This window comes from Panthera pardus, unplaced genomic scaffold, assembly GCF_024362965.1.
Source record: "Panthera pardus isolate Hobbes unplaced genomic scaffold, ASM2436296v1 HiC_scaffold_13, whole genome shotgun sequence".
NCBI lineage: Eukaryota > Metazoa > Chordata > Mammalia > Carnivora > Felidae > Panthera > Panthera pardus.
The window spans coordinates 56199447-56227272 of record NW_026526688.1 but is presented as its reverse complement, the minus strand read 5'-3'; the positions used below and the strand labels follow the sequence as shown (position 1 = coordinate 56227272).

General features: G+C 33.7%; 1 protein-coding gene across 3 annotated transcripts in view; it reads left to right on the top strand.

Moving 5' to 3' along the window:
* Nucleotides 1-27826, top strand: part of GALNTL6 (polypeptide N-acetylgalactosaminyltransferase like 6) — a 1197302-nt gene that overhangs the window by 504445 nt on the left and 665031 nt on the right. For all 3 annotated transcript variants that reach the window (XM_019440998.2, XM_019441000.2, XM_019440999.2), the window contains exon 4: nt 9109-9247. In XM_019440998.2, coding sequence (XP_019296543.1) covers nt 9109-9247 — 139 coding nt within the window. The remainder of the gene's footprint in view (nt 1-9108; nt 9248-27826) is intronic.

Sequence of the window (27826 nt, the reverse complement as noted above, 5' to 3'; positions counted from 1 at the left end):
AGTTTTAATTTTCTCCAACTATGCCTTTCTTCCTTAATATTGTCTTGGGGCTTTAGGTTCTTTGTGCTTCTAAATTCATTTTCAGTTGAGGTCCCCCATCTCACTACACACAGCACCTACTCACGCACACACACCGTTACCACCACCACTACCACCAAGAAGCAAAAGCTCCCACGATTTTAATTTGAACTGCTGTTAATGTGTTTCATTGATTGATTTTTAGTATTAAGCCAACATTGCCTTTCTAGAATAAATCTCAGTTGGTCACTATATAATGTCTTTTAAAATATTGATAGATGTAAATTGCTACTTTTGATATGGATTTTCCACCTATACACATGAGAGACATAGCTCTGATACATATTCGTTTCTTATAATGTCCTTGTCTGGTTTTGATATCAGGTTTATACTGGTATCATATAAAAAGTTTCTCTAATTTCTAAAATATTTGTGTAAAAGTGGAACTATTTCTCATTTTAGTTTTTAAAAAAGTTCATCAGTGAAACCATGTGGGCCTAGAATTTCCAAACTTTTTTTAAAAATATTTTTTAATGTTTATTTTATTTTGAGAGAGAGACAGAGTATGAGTGGGGAGGGGAGAGAGAGAGGGAGACACAGAATCTGAAACAGGCTCCAGGCACTGAGCTGTAAGCACAGAGCCCAATGCAGGGCTCAAACCCAAAAGCCGAAGATCATGATCTGAGCTGAGCCACCCAGAAGATCCTAACCGACTGAGCCACCCAGGTGCCCCTAGAATTTTCAAACTTTTTTAAACATAATGCCCTCAGGATTAATCTAGGTTGTCGTAAATTGAAAAATTTCTTCCTTTCTTATGGCTGAATACTGATCCATTGTATATACTAAGTGAAATAAGTCAGAGAAGGACAAGTATGGTATGGTATCTTTATATATATAATCTAAAAACACCAAACTAATAGAAACAGGAAGTACAATGGTAATTGCTAGGGATTGGGACATGAGGGAAATGGGAAGATACTGATCAAAAGGTATGAACCTCTAGTTACAAAGCAAATAAGTTCTGGGGATCTAATGTGCATTGTGATTATAGTTAATATTGTATTATATATGTGAAAGTTGCTAAAAGAGTGGTCTTAAACACTTTCACTACAAAAAGAAAAGGTGATAGAGGTGTTAGCTAATAAGATGGTGATAATAATTTCTCATGACATAAGTATATAAAATCAACACATTTTACATTAAACTTATACAATGTTCTATGTCAATTATATCTCAATAAATTAGAAAAAGACACTTAAAAAGATGAAATGTGCCTTTCATTTATTCAGTAAATATTTACTGTTAATTTAAGAAAAGGAAAAATTTTTAGAGATGCAGGACTATTTTGGTAGCAAATGTCTTCTTGTCAATTTTGGTAAGTTTTTGTAAAGAATTAATCTATTTCATTTAAATTTTGCTATTTGGTTTCCAGAAGTCCCATTCTCCATATAATCTTTAATTCATCCTTTTCTGCCTTTTTTGTTACATAGAGTATTTTTAATTTTATTCCTTTATTTTATCTTTCCTTATTTTATTTTTATTATGTTTTATTTTGTAGATTTTGGGTTGTATATTCTTGGGTGATTTTTTTGTTGTTACCCTAGAGATTTCAGTATGGATTACTGACTTACTATACTTCACTTTGATTAGGACTTGTACCACTTCCAGAATAATGCAAAAAAAAAAAACCCCAAAAAACAATGATTTACTACTTTTCCAACTGTCTTTTACTGCTCCACCTTATAAAAACCACACTCCAGCCATACCAAACCAGATTTGAAATTCCTAATTACCACCTCTCTGTGTCATCCCTGTGGCTCTTCTTTCTGTGTGCCTACCTGCTTCCTTCCCCGTCTGCTGAAAGATCTTACATCATTGAGATATATCTTCTATCCTTCTCAATGGATTGCATTAATTAAATGCATTAATTTATTTCTCCATTTATTCATTTCACAGAATGAAATAAATAAAATTTATCTTATTTTGGGGGGCTAAACCATGTGATAAACACTATACTAATGTTTCCTGACCCAAAGATATCAAGACACAGTCCTATCCCTCAATGATCTTATAGATTATTCCAGTTGTATTTAAAATCAGTGTGATGTTTTTACTTTCTTCTCTTAAACCTGATGTCAAAGGTAATAACTGTTGTACTCATAATTTAATTCCTAGTCCCATCACTGTATTATTTATATACCAGTCAAAATATTTATTTGAATATCTGGTATATGTCACACACTCTTCTAGGTTCAGGGGATACTATAGGGAACAGCAAAAAGTCCCTGCTTACATCCCAATGAGGAGATAGTCAATTAATATATTTTAGAATTAACAGTCAACTAATAAATTTAGAGGAGTAATGTATGGTAGAAAAGCAATGCATGATAAAAATAAAGTAGATTTTGGAAATAGGGCATGGAGTGCTGGGTACACTGACTTAAGATGGATTGATTGTGAAAAATCTCTCTAAGAAAAGTACATTTCAGCAAAGGCCTGGCTATATAGATTCTCGAGGGTTCTAACTGCTTTTCCTCAAGCCCCTAAGGAAAAGTGTAAAAACACTTTCTTTTTGTTGTTCTTATACTCTAATTATGTCTAATAAAAAGTTTAAGTACCTTGAACTGTCACTAGCATTTTCCCCCGTCTGACAAAACACTACTTTATGTCTCAGTATTGTATTTTATGAGATTTCAATCTACTTAAATAGATTCATTATTTTCCAAACATCATGTTTAAAAAATCTCATCTGTACAAATTCATTTACTTCAATTCCCGTATCGTCTCCTCAGCCCCAAACCTCTTAAAACAATGTAAATCTTCCTCTGCCCTTCAGCTTTGAACTGAAAATTCCCCTTTTCTAGTTGGAGTTTCCAAACCATGTAAAGTTCCTCAGTTTGTCAGTTTTGAAATTCTTACAAGGTTTATTGTCCAATTCATTCACTTCCTTTTCACAACAATCATTTTATTTTTTTTTAATTTTTTTAACGTTTATTTATTTTTGAGACAGAGAGAGACAGAGCATGAATGGGGGAGGGTCAGAGAGAAAGGGAGACACAGAATCCAAAACAGGCTCCAGGCTCTGAGTGGTCAGCACAGAGCCTGACGCGGGGCTTGAACTCATGGACTGCGAGATCATGACCTGAGCTGAAGTCGGACGCTTAACCAACTGAGCCACCCAGGCGCCCCCACAACAATCATTTTATAGGTTAGTTCTGACTTAGTCTGTTTGGGCTGCCGAAACAAAATATCATAGACTTGGGGACTTATAAATAATAGAAATTTATTTCTCACAGTTCTGGAGACTGGGTAGTCCAAAATTAAGGGACCAGTAAATTTGGTAGTTGGATAGTTCATAAAGGTATTTTTTGTTGTGTCTTCACAGGGTGAAAGAACAAGGGAGCTCTCTGGGTATCGTTTATAAGGGCACAAATCCCATTCATGAGTCCTAATGTTTCACAGACTAATCACCTCCCAAAGGCCTCACATCTAAATTCCCTCACATCCGGAGTTAGGATTTCAACATAAAGAATTTTGGGGGGACACAAACATTCAGTTCATAGGAGCCTATATCTTCCTAGTCAGAGTATATTTCTAGCTTTTTCAGGCCTGAGGTCATACTATACACATTTTCCCTTTCCTTATCCAGTGGTGCATGTAGTAGATACTCAATAAACATTAAAAAATAATAATAATACTATCTATAGGTATACCAGACTAAATAAAATGTCATTTCATGTGGAGGATAAATACCAGGTGTGCTATGAGACTAATCTAATTTCCATATTAAATTCTGCTCTATGACTTGAATACATAGATTCAGAGACATATTTGTAAGATAACATTTTTCTGCTTAATGCCTATATATGTAGATGCAGTATTAACTTTTATATCTGGTTCTTTAAAATATCTCACTTATACCTTTAATACAATTGTAAACACAGATGACAGGACACTTTTCTTACATTTCAAGTAAAGGACTTATTTGAATTTACAACTGATAACAGTAAGGTATATTAGGATTTTAAAAATGTTAAATAGGTAAATCTGTAGACTAGTAATCACTCAAAAGACCTTTGAATAATATCGTTTTTCAACATATACCTGTTTTTGTTTCTTTGGAGTTGTTTGCTTTTTGTTTTGTTGTTTTGTAGAAGAAATCTTAAACCACTTGAGATGTGACAGTCCCTGAGGCTTTACGTATTAAAACTTAAGATGAGTTAGTAGTATTTGCAGTAAAAACTGCAGGCTCTGTGCATAAGAACATAAAATTTTAAAACCTATTCTCACAGCTGCAATGAAGAAATTTCTAGTATGCCATCACTGGTGACTCACAAGTTGTGTTTTATAACTCTAGAGTATCACTTATTCATATGAAAAGCCTTGTCTCAGGAGATTTATCAATCTGAAAACTAAATTGTTTTATAGAGAAAATGAAGTTCTCTTTGATTGGCAGGTGTTTTAATGCATGTGTGGCTTTAAAATTTATATTTGTAGTCTCAACGTGGCTGAATCTGAACGCAGGGTATTAAAAATATCTCTAAAAAATTACTGAAAAGAAGCCTCAGCTGTGTGTATACATTTCGCTTAAGGCACATAGATTTAAAAATAAAAATTTATTAAAGAAAGTAAAGACTACTATGCACTATGATTTTCTTATTAAATAGATTTATGAAGTGTCTATAAATCCAGTTCATGCCAGAGAATATATAAGGTCAAAAGACCTTCTCTAACTAATTTGGCCATTCAGTGGAGAGAGATGGAGATCTTTTAGAAAAGTCTAGAACTTTTTAAACAGTCAGCTAATTGCTGATTGTGGAAATGCTTATTAAAAATGTCAGTGTCTCATTTGTTTACTTACATGTAACATGGGCAGCACAATGTTTATTTGTAGTATTGAGTCAGAAAATGAATATAAAATGATTTAACATAGATTTTTGCCCATAGAGGATGCTGAATAATTAGCTGTTATACAAATGAAATTTCAGAGGTCCCTGGGTGGCTCAGTCAGTTAGGTGTCTGACTTCGGCTAAGGTCATGATCTCATGGTTCGTGAGTTTGAGCCCTGCATCAGGCTCTGTGCTGACAGCTTAGAGCCTGGAGCCTGGTTCAGATTCTGTGTCTTCTCTTTCTACCCCTCCCATGCTCATGCTCATGCTCATGCTCTGTTTCTCTCTCTCAATAATGAATAAACATTTAAAAAAATGAAATTACTCACTGACTTATTTATTTCCCTTTTAGGTTAAAAAAGCAACTGGCATTTTATCTTAACAAACACAGATGAGTTTCAGTATTTTCTTTTTTGATTTAAAACAAAAATTTTTTTTGTTTCTCTGATTTAAAATTGGAGAGATTTCCAGTCTGCTTCTTCAGCATATAATTATTTATCACTTCCCAGCTGTTTTATCTTAGCTGTCACAGCTACTGAGGTTAATGTCATTAGGGCAGGAGCTAGAAGCCAATTAAAAAAAAAAAAAAGAAGAAGAAGAACTCACTTTTATTTGAGGGATTACTGATATAGAAGCCAAATTTCCTACCAAAAAATACATTCCAGTGATTAGAAACAAATAGTATATTGTAAAATTAAAGGTTCATATGTTTAAAATATAAAAACTTATAAAAATTTTGAAAAACAATTTGGTAAACTTTCATATTCTAGTCATGAAAAACTATCTTTATTTAAAAGGCACTAGAAGTATTCTTTCTTAACATGATAAGTTATAATCACATTCACTATTGTACACACACACACACACACACGCACTCAGGATCACGTATCCAGTACTCAACTTTCACGAACAATGTTTAGCAGCAATCACGTTAAAATCATTACCTAAATGCCTATTGACATCAATGTTATTTGTTAACTATCGAACAAAATAAGGAACACCTGGGTGGCTCAGTTGGTTGGGCGTCTGACTTCGGCTCAGGTCATGATCTCACAGTTCATGAGTTCAAGCGTCGCATTGGGTTCAGTGCTGACAGTTCAGAGCTTGGAGCCTGCTTCGGATTCTGTGTCTCCCTCTCTCTCTGCCCCTCTCTCGCTCGCACACTGTCTTTCTCTCCCAGAGATGAATAAACATAAAAAAAAATTTAAAGAACTTTTTAAAATCATTTCTCACAAGATAAATTAACTGGCAACAAATTCCTTCATTATTTTGTCTGAGAAAGTCTTTATTTCTCCTTTACCTCTGAAGGACAATTCCACAGTCTACAGAATTCAAGGTTGGTGTTTTGTTTTGTTTTTTTCTCTCTCAATTCTAAATATTTCATTTAACTCTCTTGTTGCTTGCATGGTTTCAGAGGAGAAATTAGATGTAATTCTTCATTTTGTTCCTCTGTAGATAGGGTGTTTTTTTTCCCCCACTGGCTCATTTCCAGATTTTTGTCTTTAGCTTTAATTTTCTGTAATTTGAAAATTATATGCCTAGGTGTAGTTTTGTAATTTTGTTTTGTTTTATTTTGGCATTTGTCCTGTTCTGGTGTTCTCTAAGCTTCTTGGACCTGTGGGTTTGCTGCTGATGTTAATTTGGGGAAATTTTCAGTCGTTGCTGTCTCAAATATTTCTTATGTTCCTTTCTCTTTGTCTTCCTCTTTTGTTATTCCCATTTTGTGTATGTTATACCTTCTGTAGTTGTCCTACAGTCCTTCGATCTTCTGTTCTGCTTTTTTTAGTCTTTTGTTTGCTGTTTTGTTTTGGAGGCTTATATTAATATATCCGCAAGCTCAGAGATTCTTTCCTCAGCTCCGTCCTGTCTACTAATAAGTCCATCAAAGACATTTTTCACATGTTGTAATGTTTTTTATCACTAGCATTTCTCTCATAGAATTTCCATCTCTCTGCTTACGTTGTCCGTCTGTTGTTGTATACCGTGTACTTTACCCATTAGAGTCCTTAGCATGTGAATCATACTTTTTTTACATTCCCCGTCTGATAATTCCAACACCTCTGTCACGTATGCTTCTGAGGTTTGCTCTCTTAACTTTTCAAATTGTGTTTTTTGCCTTTTGGTATGCCTTGTAATTTTTTTTATAATAGCTGGTCATAATGTACTTGGTAAGTGAACTACTATAAATAGACCTTTTATAATGTGATGATGAGGGGTGGGGATAAAGGAAGTGTCCTATAGTCTTATGATTAGGTCTCAGTCTTTTAGTAAGTCTATGCTCTGGACCGTGAATGCCACAACACTCTCTCAGGATTTTTCTTTCCTGTTTGGTTGGACAGGATGGTTAGAATGAGCTGGGGTTCGGTATTTCCCTTTCCCCAGGTCGGTTAGGCTCTGGTAATACCTCAGCAGGTGAGGCTCTGATTAACTAGTGGTCCCTGAGGGAAAGCCTGTTAAGAACAGTGTGCTCTGGTTTATTTCAAATTTGCTGCTTTTCTCTTCCTTTTGCTGGAAGCATGAGAAGATTTTCTCCAACATTTACATTGGGAATTTGGTTGAGCTCCTGCAGGTAAATCTCACAAAATTATTCGAGCCTTCCTATGACTGTGTCCCCCTGGAGTTTTTAACTCTCAGACTACTGAGCCTCCAGCAATTTGTCAATTACTGTTGGGTTTTCTATGCAGGCATTGGTTCCCAGGTGGTTTACACTTCTGAGTCCCTGCCCTAGTAAGCCTCAACTCCCTATATTCACCTGTCTGTCTCTCTTTTGGGACAGCAGTTTGCCCTGTGTCCTTTCTTCTCTTATGGGCCAAGAAGGGTTATTGATTTTTCAGTCTGTTCAGCTTTTTACTTGTTAGGATAGAGTGGCAACTTCTAAGTGCTTTGCGTGCAGAACTGGAAATCAGAAGTCTTAAATTAGATTTAAATAAAGTAAACTTAGAAAATATTTACAACATATATAATTAACAAAGCTTTAAACATTATATAAAACTTGTTTTTTTCAGGGACACCTGGGTGGCTCAGTTGGTTGAGTGCCCCACTCTTGATTTTGCCTCAGGTCATGTTACCAGGGTTGTGGGATCAAGCTCTGGGTCCAGCTCTGCACTGAGCGCGAAGCTTGCTTAAGATCCTCTCTCTCTCTCTCTCTCTCTCTCTCTCTCTCGGTGCCTGGGTGGCTCAGTCAGTTAAGCATCCCACTTCGGCTCAGGTCATGATCTCGCGGTTTGTGAGTTAGAGCCCCACGTCCGGCTCTGTGCTGACAGCTCAGAGCCTGGAGCTTGCTTCGGATTCTGTGTCTTCCTCTATCTCTCTGCCCCTCCCCTGCTCATGCTCTGTCACTTTCTGCCTCAAAAATAAATAAAACATTAAAAAAACAAAAAGATTCTCTCTCCTGCTGTCCTTCTCCCCCACTTGTTCTCTTTCTCTGAAATAGAAAAAAAAAATTCTTTTTAAAAACAACAAATAAAATATTTTTTACGAACTCTGAACAGTCATTTCACAATGTAAGAAATACAAATGATAAATGTATACAGTTATTGATTATATTAGTAATCAAGAGAAAACAAATTAAAGTATGAATAATCTATATTTTACCAGTAAATTTCAAATTATTATTCAGTACTTCTGAAGATGTGTGAAAACTCTTCTAACTTACTCTAAAGACACTTCTATTTGTAGGAATTATCCTTTCCCTTCCCAAACTACATAACTAGGAATATATAAACAAAGATGTTCATTTCAATATTGTTTTTTAATAGGAAGAGTTAGAAGTAACTCAAACGTATATCTTTGGTGGAATGCTGTAAATTGAGATACAGTGAAATAATATCAACCAATGGAAGTAAATGAAAATATAGCTTTTTATATTTTCAACAATTTCAACAATTAAGTTGGATAAAATCAAATTATAAGGCAATATGTACATTAGAAGCTGCATTCAAATGTTACAAAACATACACTTAAAATCATCATAGCGGTTCTCTCTTGAAAATGATTATACTTTCTACTTTGGTGTTGTTTGCTTTTTATCATGAGTATATTTCTTTTTTCTGAATAAAATAATGTGTTACAATAAAAGTTCTTCCAAGGAGAATAGTAAGAGGTGACTAAGGAAAAACACACAGTTAAGTCTTATTATCTGTTCTAGAAGATTAAATAGTTTTTGTAGAGGTGATAATCCCATTTTGTTTTCTCCTGCCAGGGAAAGGTGAGCATGGGAAACCTTACCCCCTCACTGAAGAGGACCATGATGACTCAGCTTACAGGGAAAATGGTTTCAATATTTTTGTCAGCAACAATATTGCTCTAGAGCGGTCCCTGCCAGATATTCGCCATGCTAAGTGAGTATCAGCAAGTCTCACATGCAGACTAGTTTTCGTCTATTTGTCTGGTTTTTTTTTTAAAACTATGTTTAATGTGTATCACAGTGAAATATGTAACTAAAATTTTTGCCGTAATTTAAAAAAATGTTTATATTTCATAATCTTAAATCTGTTTTGCTTAAATTGGAGTAATTTTTAAAATTAGAGAAGAATGAGTACCCGCTTTCTAAAACTTAATTCACATTTTTATCATTGCCTGTATCATCTCTTTAAAGTAAAATGTTTTAAGATAATACCTATATTTTTACTTTTGATCATGTAGATTATAAAGCAAACATCTTTTTCTGGTGATGAGCATTGTCAGAACTGTCTACATATATATGACTTCATTTTCACACCAACCATATTCACTGATTTTGTTATTATATCTTCCATAAAGAATGCCTACAATGAATGCATCCATAATCCAAAGATAATGGTTGGTTCCTCAACCATGGATGCTTGTTGTTTGTCAGTTAACAGTGAGTTCAGTTTTTGCTGATTCGTAGCTAAATATTATAAGGCAAAAGGAAGTAAGAATGATATTATATATAGTTACCTGAAATCCCACCCCATCTACTCTTAACATTGCTCACTGTTCTTTTTTCTAGTCTGTTATGATTTTCTTGTTAGCATATACATTGCCAAAAGTATGCCAAAAAATATACAATGTGATGGGAATTTCAAGTTTGTAGAATTGCCATACATATTTGATGAATCTATCTAACTATACTAATATGCTTACCCTTCCTTCACCCCAGTCTCCCTGTGGAAACACTAATGTGACATAAAGAAAATCAGAGAAAATAAAATAAGGGCAACTAATGAAAACAGGGGTAGGAATCTAAATCAAATCAATATTGTATAATAAAACTCTTAATTTTGTGTGAAAACAATTAACCCTTTAGAAAAAACTTGGTAAATTATGGTTTGGGGATCATTTTTTAGTGCCATATTGTGTCTTTATAAATTTATTTTAAAATATAAAAGAATTACTGGTTTCCTTCTCAGGTTTTATGTGAATTTGCATTTCCCAGTATAGTTAAGCAGAGGATTAATGTGAAGAACAAATCAATTTTTTCCTAAACTGAGTGCTTTATATATTGGTCTAGGCCTTCTAGCTAGCCAAATTATTCCCAGGTTACCTGAAATTATCTACAGTAATTCCCACTGACCGAGAACATTTCTAGTTATGAGAAATTTTAATACCTAATTGCACACCATCAAAGATGCATTAAATTGCATTGTTGGCATAATAAATGTGCTCAGAGAATAATTTCCATCCACCTCCTCCCCCACCCCCACATTTCCAATCTTTTAATGTGTATTCAAGTGGAAAGAATTGCAGATGGAAACAGTGCAGAAAATCACTGAAGTCAAAAGAAGGCTGATATTCCCATTCTTCTCAGAGAGTGTATTTTTAGCATAACTACCACCTTTTGAGAAAAGATATTCTTAGGCAATAATGGAAAAGAAAATGGAAAATGGAAAGAAAAATATTTTTAAATTTTTATTAGACGTACTGAGTTTACAGTATCAGAGGGCATTATTCTCAATGTTGGAGAAGATAAATGTGGCTGAAATATGGCCTATGACCATATTATTACTTATTTCCTGAGACTGGTTATCTAATAGGACAGTCACCTAGTAAAATGATACCAATAAAGAAAACAAACAAACAAACACCTTATGGGAGGATTGGAGATGGAGATGGAAGCAAAGGATTAAGTGCAGGACATCAAGAATGAGGGTTTACCTTGGGTAGTCCAGTATCTATCTGACTCAACAATGCAAGAAGGGAGATTTATTGCTGCCTCATTTTGTCAAGATCCTAACTCTAGGAAATCAAGTGCCTACGACAAAAACTCTTACCGGGATCCCTATGTTTTTGTTTTTGTTTTTTTTTAACCTCATCTGTGCTTCTCAAAATGCAGGCACAGATAACCACAAAACAACACAGCTCTATGTAAGTGGTTCTTGAAATTATGAAAGCACATTGACACATACTGCATTCGGTATTGTCAATTTAACTGGACTGCAGGTCATTGACCACAGCTTGTTTATATTGGCAGTATCTGCACCAGAGAATGCAAAATTTGCATGACTTCCATAATTAAAGATAACGGTTCTAAGAAACTTTGCATCTGCAGTCAGCCAATTCAAATTACAGGCTCAAAGCGCCAGAAGAGAAGAATTTATTTTTCTTTGCTCTGGGATTTTGTAGTGGAAAGTATAAGGGAATTCTATCTTACAATTCTGCTTAACTTTTCTCTATTCCAAAATACAGAATTGTAGCTCTTAACCCACTGTTCTACACTATAGATCACTCTCTCTATATATGCAAGTACTCTCTCTATTCATTCTCTTTTTACACTTAATAAAAAAAGCATGGTTCTAGGTGTTTGACATGCTTAGTATACATTCTGGTTTGCTGTGAAGAATTCTCAGAATATGAGTTATTTCAGAAATCCCAATCCAGAACACATACTTCTTTTATATGTCCTGCTCCTTTCTTGACCACTAGCATAAAAATGAAATGCTTTCTTTTGGCTTTATTATTTCACTAAGTCAGTAATAGATTTTCATTAAGTGGGAGCCATGCATACAGGAAAGTCAATTGGCCTGTGTCCAATAATTTAATGATTCTTACCTATATCCTAATAATAAATTCTAAGGTTCTCATTTATATTTTTGAATTTCTTATATTTTTCCAAAATTTTTTAGCATCTCCCTATCTTGTAAATTACATATTTTTTGTTTGTTTTGTTTTACTATCTATGCTTTAGTGTTGTCAAATTTTTCAATTTTCTCCTCTTCATACTCATAGCCCTACACTTCTGGTTGACTTTTGTATTTTTTAAAGACCTATTTATGCATTTTAAACATTCACTCCCTTCTTCAGTTACTACCTAATTATGTCTATATTCATAGTACCAAGGCTCAACCTGAGATCTGTTGTTAAAACATCATCTTTATATTTTACTTAATGTAATGCTGAATAGAATTTTGCTATGAGAGTTTCTGCATGACAAATGTCCAGTCAGTGGATATCTTGCTAGTCTGGCTTCATTTTTCTACAGTTCAATTACCCCTCACTTATATATCAATTGTGTATTATCTTTATCTTCTGTCACTCCTTTGGGATGCCGCATCTTTGTATGCTGTAGAACATTTAATTTGACTTCCAGTTCAAGGTGGGAAATATGAAGCATATATTCAGAATACAAAATACATATGAAATAAGGAAGTAGAAAATCGTAGAAGGATAGATGGCTTGCATGGAAAAGAAACTGATAAACTTATGCATGGATGTATTGTTAGCAAGACAAGATTGAAGAATATTTGAGCTAGTATTACTCCCTAGACGTGAATCAATTTATAAGTAGTTACCACAAGTACTCCCCAAAATGTCATATAATTAATGTGTGCAAGATGAACTTATATCTATAAAGAGAAGAAATGCATGAGATTAGGATGCATAAGAATCAGAGTTGAGGTAGGCTTTGCAGAGGATTCAGGTAAAGGCATCATGACATGAGGTTCATTTTTCCCTGTTATAAAAGGATACATGTTTATACAGATACATATTAATGTACAAACACTTTAATTAAGATACATTTCTAAGGTGGCTGAGTAGCTGGGATATTTTTGTACTGAGAAAGTTCTCTGAATTGTGGCTTTTCCTTTTCATTTCACTTTTCCTTTATATTTCACTTATATTCCCAAGATAGCTTCATGACTTTGACAATAAATAAGATATTGAATGTTGAGAGAAAATTCTGTAATATCTCAACTCTTGGGAAAATGTAGAAGAATCTTTACAATCTCTTGATTATATGAGTGCTCTCCATAGTGTTGCAATTATATCACAACCCTGTTCCCTGTATAATTTCAGAACCAAGTGAGAAATTGCCCCAGAAATGGCTTGGAATAAAAATATTACCTTTATTATTGATAAGATTCTATCGGTGGACATGGTTTAGAAGTGGGCTAAATGTGATTCCTAATAGCAAACTCCAGAATGAGGTGCATTCAGGCTTCAAGTTAAAGACATTGCTGGACACACAATATCACAGTTGTCTAACTTAAGGCATGCAGGGCAGAGTCTGACCTCTACAGGCAAGCAAATTCCAAAGCAGAAAAATGAAGGAGGGGCTGACCCAAGCAAGATAAGCTCACTAACTCAAATTCATCAATTGTATGTCTTCCTTTCTCCTGGAAAGAATGTAGAAGATAGAGGCGAAGAGTATTAATCTAATGACTGTCCTATGGGAACATCTAAGGAAAGGGAAGGAGTCTCCTCCCTAGATGAATAGTGCATAATACCTACTTTGTATATGATGAGAAAATGCAATTTCTCACCATAACAAAATTTGAGTAGATTTTTTTTTTCAGTGCCTTATAGTCTAAGCACTTCTGGAAATTATGTTGAATAATCATTCTTAAAAAGTTTACTTCTATGAGTTACACTGTGGTACTGAACAAGTCAACTTGCCATTTTGAATTTCCACTTATCAACTTTACCAAGTGGGGATGTGGGGATGCTAACTTTCTTCATGTATCTCACCGTGCATCAGGATTAGTAAAATTGAGAACAAGTTTACCAGATCAGCTGCAGCATAATATGTTATTTCTTTTCTTTCTGATGACAATCCTTCTGCTTTCCTTCCTTCTTTTCTAGTTATATCATGAAGATAAAAATATATGGAGATCAAGTGAACTATAATTCTAAAATTTAAATTTTAAAAACAAATTTTGTGAGTCACTTCTGAGTTTGAGGAAAAATAATTGTGCAAGTGTAATTTTTTAAACCATGACTTAGTGAAAATGCTTAGAATATTTTAGTTTTATATGAACTACAAAAGTGTTATTTAACTCTTTTGGCTCTTGTCCATTGAATGCTAGAACTCATTCACAGAAATGTTTGAGTTTAATCACCCAAAAATGTTCAAGGACAAATTTTTTTATTTCTCAATTTCAAAAGTTACATAAAAATTTGGGAGACACTGGCATTCTTTCATGGTTTTATTATGACTTGTGAAGTTGATGAAGCATCTTCTTTCAACAAATTTACAAGTGAATTCTGAAACAAATTAAAATAAAATGACTATTCATCCACTCTAATCAGGTTTGAATACTTCCACAGAGGGAGACGGGAAACATCATTTGAATCAAATGTGCTTCCAGCCTAAGATATGTCTAAATATGACTGAAAAAAGGAAAAAAGCTAGGTAAATCACAAGCAGCAAATTGGGGGAGGAATGATCAGAACAACAGATAGGAAATAATCTTTCACAACTGTTATTCAAATGAGTATCTTTCAATATTTTTTGTGAGCTAGTTTATAAAAACTAGTATAGACTTTAGTTCGTTTGTATGTTTCTAGGGATCATTTTTTTAATCCATGATAAAATAAAATAAAAAACACAAAAATTTACACACATATCTCATTTATTAACTAAAGACTGAAAGATATGGAAGAGTTCTTATCACTATAGCTAAAAGGTATGTCCCGTTGTAATGAAAATCCTCCTCCTATAGAGAACAGTTCAAAAGCTGTCAGACATTTAGCCTTTGGAGTAAATGATCAGACAAAGCAGATTCTTTGAAAAGTGGATTGAGGGTGAGCACAAGGGCACTGGGGTCTAAAGGACTGGTAATGTGAAAGTTGTACACATGCAAAATAGAAGGAAAAAGCCCAAAAAACAAAACAACCTTCTAAAAATAAACTTACAGCTGCTTTATAATCAGTTGTAGTGAATTTCAAAGGATATTATTTGTAACCTAATAACATGGTAGGGATCAAATACATAAAACTGAAATCATAAGTCTGAAAAACACAATCACAACTTCAATTCTTTAAAGAGAAGAAAATGGACATTTGGTAGAGTGATGTATATTATTCTGTAAGATTAATCCAGCAATAGGAATTCTAAACTTGCTCCTTCTTTTTTTACTCCCTCCCACAGAAGTTTACTGAAATGAGGGGTGATGATTAATATTTCAGCTTATTTATTAAAAATAAATGGGAGCTATTATTTTTATTAAAAATAATGAGAAAATCTGGCATTTTAAAAAGCTAACATTTTTGTTGGTGAAAGACTGGATGCATTTCCCCCTAAGGATGCCTACTCTCACCAGTTCTATTCAACATCCTACTGTGGATTCTAGCCCAGGCAATTAGGCAAGAAAAATAAATATAAGACATCTAAATTAGAAAGAAAAGATTCATATGGTCTCTATTGGTATATGACATAATCTTCTATATGGAAAATTCTGAGGAATCCACTAAAAAAAACTTATTAGAACTAATAATCAAGGTCAGCAAGGCGACAGGGTATGAGACAGGATACAGAAATCACTTTATTTTATACACTTCCAGTGAATAGCCTGAAAATGAAATTAAGAAAAAAAATCCATTCACCCTTAAAATGAAGAAAAGACTTAGGAATAAATTGAACAAAAATGTCATCAAACTTATACTTTGAAAACTACAAAACATAGTTGAAAGAAATCCCGGAAATGGAAAAGCATCTCATGTTTGTGGATCAGATTTAACATTGTAAAGATGGCAAAACACTCCATGATGATTTATGGATTCAAAAAAATCCCTGTCAGGATCCCAGCTGACTTCCTTGCAGAAATGGCAGGTTGCTTCTAAAATTCAAATTGCAAGGGACCCAAAATAGCCAAAACAATCCTGAAGAATAGCAACCAAATAAGATGATATGTACTTCTTGATTTCAAACTTATTAGAATGCAGCAGTAATCAAGCTAGTGTGGTACTGGTATATGGATAGATATTTGGATCAATAGAATATAATTGAGAGTCCAGAAACAATTCTATGCATCCATGATTAAGGGATTTTTTGACAAGGGTGCAAAAACTAGTAAATGTGGAAAAAATAGTTTTTTTCAAATGATTGGTACTGACCTAGGTAACCACATGCAAAAGAATGATGATGTTAGACCCTTACCTCAGGCAACATAAAAATCAGCACAAAATGTATCCAAGACCTCAGTGTAAGTGCTAAAAGAAGAAAAGGTGGAAATAAATCTTCATAACTTTTTATTTGACATAGTATTCTTAGATATAATACCAAAGTATAAGCAACACAAGAAAAAATAGATACATTTGGCTTCATCAAAATGAAAAACTCTTATGTCTCAAAGTATGCTATCAGAAAGGCAAAATGAAACCCACAGAATAAAATATTTGCAAATCATATATTTGCTACAGGACTTGTATCTAAAATACATAAAGAGTTCTTATATTTCAATAATAAAAAGGTGAATAACCCAGTTAAAATATGGGCAAATGATCTGAATATTCCAAATAAGGTAAACAAATGGCCAAATCCATGAAAGGATGCCCAACGTCATTAGTCATTAGAAACAAAACATCAAAACCAAAATGAGATACTACTTCACATCCAGTATGATGACTAGAGCCAAAAGTTCAGATGATAAATGCTGGCAAGGATGTAGAGAAATTGGAAACCTCATACATTGCATACATCCATACATTGGTGGGAATGCAAAATGATGTCAATGGTTTGGAAAATAGTTGGAAAGCAACTCCAACTATTTCCAAATGGAAAGCAGTTCCTCAGACAATTAAATTACCATAATTACCATGGTAATTACAGAATTACCATATGACCTAGCAATTCTATGTCTAGGTATACACCCAATAGAAATGAAAACCACAAAAATTACACATGAATGTTTATAGCAGCATTATTCATGATAGCTGAAAGATGGGAAAACCCAAATGTCCACTGATAGATGAATGTATAAACAAAATGTAGTGTATCCATACCCTGAGAGATTATTCAGGAATAAAATAATGACAAATGCTACATCTTGGATTAACTTTGAACACATTGTGCTAAATGAAAACCAGACCCCAAATTCCACATAATATATGATTCTCTTCATGTGAATGTCTAGAATAAGGAAATCTATAGAAACAAAAAGTAGGCAATGGTTACTTAAGGAATGTGAGGGGATAAGGGGAAGGGCATGAGGGTATGAGATTTCTTTTTGAATTGATAAATATATTCTAAACTTGATTATGCTAATGGTTGCACATTCTGTGAAGACACTAAAAATTATTGAATTGTGCACCTTAAATGGTACAAAAATTGTTTGTATGGTATGTGAATTATATCTTAATAAAACAATTTTAAAAATATATCTCTCTCAGTTTTCTCCAAGTCAAATAACTTTAGTTTGCTTCTTTATTATTACCAAATCAAGTGATTAATTCCTCTAATAGACCTTATCATCTGAGTCAATGTAGTAAGTACTCATCTCTACAGTTTTGTAACTGGTACGTAGTGATAAGTGCCTATTATTTAGAAGTGTTCAGTATTTTCTACAGAAGTGGAGAATGTAGCTCTTAATTTTTATATTTTATTATCCTGGCTAAAATTTAATCATATATGATAAAAAGCATTGGTACCTCCCCATCGGTAAGATGACTTCTTAACCTATTTTTCCTCCAGCTGTCAGCCTGAATGTCTACCGTAGATATTAACTTCCTCAACTCCCTTTCAACTCTTCAGAAGTCCTAATTTGACTCAAGACACTACTGTGCCATCATTCTTTTTTCTTGCCAAAGTCACTAATGATTTCCATGTTGCCAAAATCCAGTATATTTAAAAGTCTCGTGAAACTTTGCAGCGACACTAGACTTTGTCCCTTCTCTCATTTTTAAGCACTCTTGTCTCTGTTTCAAGGAAACACTTGCTTTTTATCCCCAGGTCTTTCCAGTCTCATTCACAAACAGTTCGTCTTTATCTGATGGCTGTATATATATTAAAATTCACTGATGCTCAGCACTGGCCTCCAGTTTCCTCATTTTATTTATTCTCGACTTACTGATCTCATCTACCAAGGCCTATTAATTCTGTATCCAAAATGTAAAGCTAAAGGGCCTCAAATGCATGCATTCCCCTTAATCTCAACTGTATCCACTATCATTTCTCTTTTTTTATTAAAAAAAAATTTTTTAATGTTCATTTTTTTTTGAGAGAGAGAGAGAGTGCAAGTAGGGGAGAGGCAGAGAGAAAGGGAGACACAGAATCCAAAGTGGGCTCCAGGTTCTGAGCTGTCAGCACATAGCCCCATGCGGGGCTTGAACTCATGGACAGAGAGATCATGACTTGAGCTGAAGTCAGATGCCTAACGACTGAGCCACCCAGGTACCCCCCACTGTCATTTCTTAATTGGAATCCTAGAATGACCTCATAATTGGACCTCACACATTCCCTCTTGTCTTGCACAATGCATTCAGCAGAGTGAGCAACAGTGAGCTTTCAGAATTAAGGAGGATCATTACATCCCCCCTATCTAAAATACCTAAAAGAGGGCGCCTGGGTGGCTCAGTCGGAAAAGCGGCTGACTTCAGCTCTGGTCATGTTCTCATGGTACCTGGCGGAGCCCCTCCTGCGGCTCTGTGCTGACAACTCAGAGCCTGGAGCCTGCTTCGGATTCTGTGTCTCCCTCTCTCTCTGGCCCTCCCCCCGCTCACACTCTGTCTCACTCTCTCTCTCTCAAAAATAAACAAACATTAAAAAAAATTAAAAAAAATAATAAAATACCTAAAAGACTCCTTGTCGCACTAAAAATAATAGCTGAAAAAACGCCAACACCGACCTCCATATTCTGATCCCTGCCTATCTCTGCCTCCTCTTTTTTTGCTCTCCCCTCTGTCTTCACTAGGTTTCTGCCACAATGCCACGATGTACATGTAGCTGCGTGAGCACAAAATATTATTTTGTTCTTCAGTACAGGCATAAAATGTCACATTACATTAAAGTGTTAATCATATGACCATATAAAATACTAATTTACAAAATAGTTCCCATGTAAGAGGTAAGACCAAATATATACAAGCATACATGCATGCATTGTGATTATCTCCCACCCTCACTAAAAAACACACTTACATATATATACTTGGCATTCCAAACTAATTTTTCAGTCCTGTCAAAGGCAAAATAAATTGCCAGTTATCACTGCTTTATCAAAACCGACTGACATGGCAAGATTAGAACAGAAAAACAGTGTGACTAAAAGCAGCCATTGAAAATTGAATATGCTGACATTAAAACAATTACTATGTAAATTGGTGCCTGGAAATGACTTATATAGATATGCTCTATAGTATGCTTGTCACTAGCCAGATGCCAAGTTGACATTTTATTCTGCTGCTACTGAGAATGGGGCTGAGAGAACTTTAGCTGAACCAACATGCTTTTGTAAGAAATCACACGATGAAAGTTAAAACAATAAAAAGAAATGTCCCCCCTTCTGAAATATGAGTGGTTCCCTTGAGAAGCTAAAAAAAAATATGTGGTTGACTAAGTATAACATACTTAGCTATTCTGCTCATCTTGTTTAGGAATCTTTTTAAAACAAACTTCAGGGAATTAAGCTACCTGAACTGTCATCTCTCAATAAAAGCCATTTTATATGGCTTTTGATAGACTGAGGCAATAAATTACTTAGTCACTTATTAGGGTTCTCACCATGGTGCACTTATAAATGTATCATGACATGGTAAAAATGTACTTTTATTCCAAATGTACATTACAAAATGTACTTTTTTTTCTGTAATAATGAAGTCAAACAAATTGTAGTATTTTGAATTGGTTTCCCTCCCGCATACATTCTGATGACAGGGACTGATCCTAATGAAATTGACTGGACCTGAATTGGCACTGTCTTTCTTCATCACCATTTCAGAGAATTATCATGATTATTAAAGAATGGCACAAAATTATGGAGAATGTGGCCCCTAAAGGAAGCTCAAAATATAACTCCTTATTGTAGTCATTACTATGTAATGACATTTTAACATATTTAGCATTAAATGAAAAATGTTTCAAGTTTCATATGTTTCACATGGGGTGTATATATTCTCATGTTAATCTGAAATACATTAATATAATTAAAGATTCTTTAAAAGCATACAACCACTTCATTCTTCAGGTTATTTCATCAGCAAATGTGTGGTAATACTGTTGCAGATGCTAATATTACTTGAACAAACCTCCCAACAAATATTAAGAGTGTATGGGGTTAAGTCATATAAAGGCAAGATTTTTTTTCCACTTTTTTGGTATTACTCTAAATGGAGAAAGACATAAATTCACCTACTTTGAGGCCTCTCAACATGGTAATTTTAAACACTAAGCTTGAATTTTACTTTTTGAGAGTGTCTTTAAATAAATGTATGTATTGGAGATTTTAACAGTTCTCTCTCAGTAATTAAAGACAACCAAAAATTTAATTGGGATATAGGAGATTTAAATAAAATTATCAATAAATTGGCTTAATTTGTGTTTATTTACCTTTATTGAACGCTATATTCAGTAATTACATAATAAAATTTTTTCAGTTGCATATGGAATATTTACCCAATGGACCATATGTTAGTACATAAACAAATGCTCAATAAATTTCAGTAGATTAAATTAACACTATGTTCTGTGACCAAACCTGAATTAAATTAGAAATCAACAAAAATAATATATGCAGAAAACATGCAAATATTTAGAAATTAACACTTTTACGAAAAACTCACAGGTCAAATATTAAACTAGAAAAATTTAAAAATATTTTAAATGGAATGATAATGAAAATATATACCAAAACTAGTTTAAGTGCTGTACGTATAAAGCAGTGCTTATAGGCAAATGTGTAGCTTTAAATATTTAAATATAGCAAGAAATTGAATGCATCAATAATATTGATCAATAAAATTTCTAAATCCCCAGCAGGTATTTCTAAGTAAAAACAAAAGAGAGAGAAACCACCAGTTACCTTTATCAGTTATGAAAGACTGAAAATCACTAAACTTCCATCAGACGTATAAATGTTAATGAAGGGACAGTATAAACATCATCATGCCAAAAATTTGATATTTAGATGAAATGCAAAATTGTCTTGAAAATCCAATGGACACTGTCATAAAATGAAGTAGAAAATATGAAGATCCCTGAAGCTATAAAATATTTTAGATTTGTGGGGCACCTGGGTGGCTCAGTGGATTAAGCCTCAGATTTCAGCTCAGGTCATGATCTCACAGCTCCAGCTCATGGGTCCAAGCTTCATGTCAGGCTCTGTGCTGACAGCTCAGAGCCTGGAGCCTGTTTTGGATTCTGTGTCTCCCTCTGTCTCTGCCCCTCCCTTGCTGACTCTTTCTCTTTCTCTCTCTCTCTCTCTCTCAAAAGTAAACATTTAAAAAATTTTTAAAAATATTTTACATTTGTAATTAAAGACTACTGAGAGTATTCTGGTCTCTGGGTAGGTTGGAGTAAACACATGCATTCTCATCCCATTGAATTCAACTCTAAAACCTAGACAGATGTGTGGCTCGGGTGATCGAGAATGCTGAAGAAAAACAATGGCAATAGGTGGAGGAAAGGACTTGAGCATTCAAAATAGCACTGAAACAGTACTGAGTTCTTGCGTTTCTTAAAACAAGTATGAGTTGAAAGCAAAATATAATATTTTCTGATGTGGTTTACAATGTACATAGATATAAGACAACTGCAGCATAGAAGAGAGTATAAAGGACCCTACATAGTAATAAGAGTTCTATATTAAAGAGTAAAGTGGTAAAATGTTAGTCACAAATATATATTTTGTAATCCTTAAAGTAAATACTAAAATATTATGCAAAGATATCATCAAAATCACAACACATACATTGAGATGGAATGCTAAAAAATGTATAAATAACCCAAAGAATGCAAAAAAGGGGAAACATAAGGGAAAAAAATCCCCAAAATAAACAGAAAACCCTCCACCCAACAACAGCAGGATACATATCCTCTTAAGTATTCATAAAATATTCATCAAAACAGACTGGATCCTGGGTCATGAAACAAATACCATGAATTTTAAATACTGATATCTTACAAAATATATCTTCTGACTGTAATATAACGTAATAAAAAAGTGATAACAGAAAGATAAAGCGATCACTAACATTTGTAAATTAAAAACATTTTTGGCTAATCAGTGTGTCAGAAGCAAGTTTCAAGGGAAATTAGAAAATATTTTGAAATGAACACAAAAATAAATATCAAATTTTTTTAAATATGTAAAACAATTCTTGGAACGACTACACTTCTATCATTCTACACTTCTGTCATTCAATGCTTGTAAAGAGAAAACAATCCTCAAATCAATAATTTATTTTACCTTAAGAAACTGGAGAAAGAGCATCAAAAGAAATCTAAAGAGTAAGTTTCTTATAATAATTGTGGAGTTGTCTTTTTTTCCTTGAAGTTCTGTTAACTTCTGCTTCATAGTTTTGGATACTGTTATTAGGTGCAACATTTTGTATAGTTTGTCCTTTTGGCAAATTGATCTCTGTCATGAAATGAACTTATTTTTTTTTTAATTTTTTTTTTTAACGTTTATTTATTTTTGAGACAGGGAGAGACAGAGCATGAACTGGGGAGGGTCAGAGAGAGGGAGACACAGAATCTGAAACAGGCTCCAGGCTCTGGGCTGTCAGTACAGAGCCCGACGCGGGGCTCGAACTCACGGACAGCGAGATCACGACCTGAGCTGAAGTCAGCCGCTTAACCGACTGAGCCACCCAGGCGCCCCTGAAATGAACTTTTATATCCTGGTCACATTTTTTTTTTTTACTTTGAGATCTATTTTGTGGACTATAAAACCAATTTAGCTTTCTTTTTATTAGTGTTATCATGCTCTATCTTCTATACATTGTCTTTTAAACTTATTTGCATCTTTATATTAAAAATGAGTTTCTTGGAGGAAGCAGCTGGCACTCTTGAAATCTTTCCCATTGCACGTTTAGACCATTTACATGCAATGTAATTATTGATACGGTTGGCTCAAATATACCATTTCACTACTGCTTTTCTATTTTTACTATTTAATCTTATTATCCCTTTTTTCGGTCTGTAGCTTCTTTACACATTTAATTATTCCATGTCACTTTTTAGTAGGGCAAAGTAGATATAATTCTTTATTGTGTTATTTTTAGTGGTTGCTTTAGGGTTGATGGAATATAATATTAATTTATTATGGTTTACCTTTTAGTAATATCATATGTCTTGATTTAGAGTATAAGAACCTTAGAAAGGCATGTATCCATTTCTCCACTTCTGGAACTTATGCTATTGTTGCTATACATTTTGCTTCAATTTATGTTATAAATCTCAAAATGCATTGATATCGTTTTTGCTGTCCATGAATCAGTTAACCTTTATAGAATAATAAAATAGTCGTTTTATTGTTTACTCATATAATTACCTTTTCTGTTACTTTTTCATTTTTTGTCTAGATACAGAATTCCACTTAGTATAAATTTTCTGAAGGACTTCCTATAACATTTATTTTTATGCAGGTTTTCTGATGAATAAGTTTATTCAATATTTGCATATCTTAAAATGTTTTCATTTTGCCTTTGTTGTAGAAATACATTTTTATTGACAAGGAAAACTATTTTTATCTTAAATTTTTTTTCTGTACCTAAAAGATGTGGCCCCACTTTCTCACTATTTTGCATTATTTTTAACAAGAAGTCTGCTACCATTCTAGTCTGTGTTCTCCTCCAGAATTCTATATCTTTTTTTTTTTTCTAGCCGCTTTAAATATTGTCTCTCTATCACTGATTTTAACAATTTAATTATTCCTCCTTATTTTGTTCCCTGAATAGTATAATGTTAGTGATCTAGATGGTCCAGAGGTTCAGTGGTCCAGTCCCTTTTAGGGCCTATTTTCAAATGATAATTTATCATAATTTTTTGTTACAGACATTTATTTGTATATATTCTTAAATGGTTTATTTCCAAATATATTTATGGAGAGTAGATTATACATTTCACAAAAGTAATGAGTTAATACAGTAATTGCCTACCTCATTTAAAAATATTACAGTCTTGGGGCACCTGGATGACTCAGTGGTTAAGCATCCGACATTGGCTCAGGTCATGATCTCACAGTTTCTGAGTTTGGGCCCTGCATCAGACTCTGTGCTGACAGCTCAGAGCCTGGAGCCTGCTTCAAATTCTGTGTCTCCCTCTCTCCCTGCTCTTCCCCCACTCATGTTCTGTCTCTCTCTCCTTCAAAAATAAATAAAAACATTAAAAAAATTTAAAAAACTGTTACAGTCTTTACATAATTTTAGTTGATTTGATTAACATGGAGATATCTAAAAGGCCAAAGAGAATGACGATGACATTTCCAAAATATTTTATAATCAGAAATGAGGAATATTGGGTTCTAATTCTTTGTGCTATCTAGCTGTATGAGTTACAAATACTTTTCAAAAAATTGTAAATTTGGGGGCAACTGGGTGGCTCAGTCAGTTAGCATCTGTCTCTTGATTTCATCTCAGGTTATGATCTCACAGTTCATGGGATCAAGCCCTGCATCTGTCTCTGTACTGACAGTACAGAGTCTGCTTGGGATTCTCTCCCTCTCTCCCTGCCCCTCTTCCACTGTTCTCTCTCACGCGCGCTCGCTTTCTCTCAAAATAGGTAAAATAAACTTTTTAAAAATATTGTAAATTTTTATGTCAGGAATAATGCCTCATCATTGTACCACTTGTTCATCCAGTATACTGTTTTGCTAATTTGACTATAAAATAATTTATGTTTAACTTTCTGAAACTCTAAGAGCCTCAATTCCCAATTAAATAAGATATTAAACTTGATGATTTCTGAAATGTATTTGCAGCTCTAAAATGTGGTTGCAGCTATGTTTCTGTAGATGCAGGACCTCAAATATTATAACTTTTTGTCTATGAAGAAATTAAACAGATTTAATTAAACCTACTCTAAATGTAGTCTCAACAGGTAATTTCTATTTTTCCTTTTTCTTTTCCTTTTTAATTAAAAGAAGGCAGAAGACTAAAATAGCTGTGTTCATTAGTGTTATTTGCCAAATATTTCTGATTATATTTCCTCTGGACCATATAGGATTCTATTTCCTGAGCCGTTGTGCTGTGTGACTAATGCTGACCAATGACTTGTAAGCAGAAAGCAAAATGTCATTTTAGAGACAGGCTATTTATTTACCAGCTTGAGACCCATCCGTGCTCTCATTTACTTCTGGCCGAGTGATTAACTGTGGTAAAAAATGTTGGCAGTTTGCACTGACTGCAATGAGCAGAGAGTCTCCTGCCTAAAACAGTGGTTAACAAATAAAGCAGCAAGGTAGATATTCACTATTTTGAGCCATTGGGATTTAGGGTTGCTTATGACCACAACATAACATCCTGCCTGATAGATTGAATATAAGCAGATAGAAAAACAAACAACAAAACAAAAAATAAAGGCATATTTTAAAGAAGCTCATAGAATGACTTATAGGTTGAAATATGTAAAAACTTTCACCCAAACATTTTACTCAAATCTTGCAATGCAAGAATTTGAATCTTAAAAATGTGTGTTTTGACAGTGTAGACAAAACTAAATATTCAGCCTTCAGTAAGAAGGAATGTTTAGGTGATGGTGAGGAGAATGTGAAGGACTTAAGAACCTCAAATGCAAGTTTAGCTAAATATCCACAGTAAAAATGTTGACATTTGTTGCATGAATAATCAAATAACTCTTTAAAAATATACATATACTGATAAGTCTGGCACTTATATATCTGCAATTAAAATTTATTGTTTGACCTGTAGCTATTGTTGAAAAAAAATTTTTTTTTTGGTGAAACCAATGAAATTATTAAGATAAATTAATGTAAGTATGAAAGGAATGACATTATATTTAAAATAAACAATGTTAAACCAAAAATTTTTAAATCTCTCAATTTAACAAATACCAATAGTGATTAGCAGAAAATTTTTGTGTATTTTGTCTGGAGAAAAAATAGAAGAGTATGAAAAAGTTTCTATTTTCATTAATCAAAATGGTTTAGCAAAATATTTATACATTACATTTTTAGCTTTTTAAAATATCTTCATGATTTGTCATTTCTCTCAAGTAACTTTTTAAACAATTTAAACTATTTCTGTTGTCTCTCTGGTACATTTAAAATTTGAAGAGTGTTTTTGCTATCTCTTTAGATAAATTGATGATAATATGTAATGTAACATCTCTTACTTAATGGCTCATCTCTAAGCCATTCTTAAACACTAAGTTAATTTTATGCAAATGCTTATTTTAAAATAGCACAAAATGTGAAATGCAATAATTACAGGCATTTTCATTCATATTCCTATAAGCTTAATGTGACAAATGTTTTAATTGGTCCCTACTTTCCCTTTGTAAATTTGCTACCTATCTGTAACCATAGATGTGTAAATTGTATTTGACTTCTTTTACTAATTTCTTCAACACAGTTCCATATTACCACATTGTCTTTGTATTTAGCATACTTCCATTCTCAACCTGCCTTGAGATTAAGCCTAAAATACACAGGTCACAGATTCTTAATAAAGCCTTGGCTATGCTTCAGTATTTCTAGTAATGCTGAGAAGCAGTCATCTAGAGCACAACTCCTTGAATCCAGTGACTGAGGTTGGGAGTAAATTCGATTTTGTTTGGTCAGGTTAAGTACTAGAATGACTAAATACAATTCAATCAGATTAAACCCTGTCACAAGAGGCTGGTTTTCCTTAGCATAAACATCAGATTAGCACCCTCATTATCTTTTGCCCAAACTATTACAATCTCCAGTCTTTCTGCTTCATCTCTGCTGTCTCCATTGTCTGCCCTGCTGCTGGAAGAATATGTAAACATGATCCTGTCTTCTTCATCACTAACAATATGTGAAATATTTCACGTTGACTTCAGGCTAACATCCAAATTCCTTAGAATCACTTTAAAGATCCTACATGATCTGTTCTTCACATACAGACTCATCTATAAAGACTTCCCTAATTCTTTCAGACAAAGTTAGTCATACTTCCTTTGGGCTCTGATTGCGGAGTGCCATCTATTATGTCACTTGTCTCATTTGAGTCAAATCATTTTATATATCTGCCTACTGGTCTGTGAATCCTTAAGGGAAGAAACCAAAATTTATTCATCTTCATATCTGAAGTGTCTCTCACTTTCCCTCATGCAGTTCCTGTCTCTCCTAGTTTCCTACCTCCTACTATAGAGGACTTGACAGGTAAAATAACAACAATTAAAAAAACAATAACTGCAATAACAATAATAGTCTTTATCAAACCCTTGCTAGTATCAGATATGATACTGTACTCAGTTTTTTACATGGATTGTGTAACTTAATTCTCAACGCATTATGGAGAAGGCTTTTTGTTTTTGTTTTGTTTTTACCCTTGCGTTGCCCCACAACGCAAGGAGAGAACTAGTCTTCCGGAAGTTAAATAACATGCCCATTGTCACACAGGTAGACGTGGCAAAGTCATCAGTGTGAACCTAGATAGTGTGATGTATAAAGTCTGATTTTTCAGTATAAGAAATGATTACCAGCACAAAATATTAGTGACTTTTCAGTGTGGTCTAGTTAAAAAAAGTAAATTATACCCATTCATGTAAAGGAGGTGACCTTATTCCTAATGGTCTGCTAATTCAGATAAGGCTA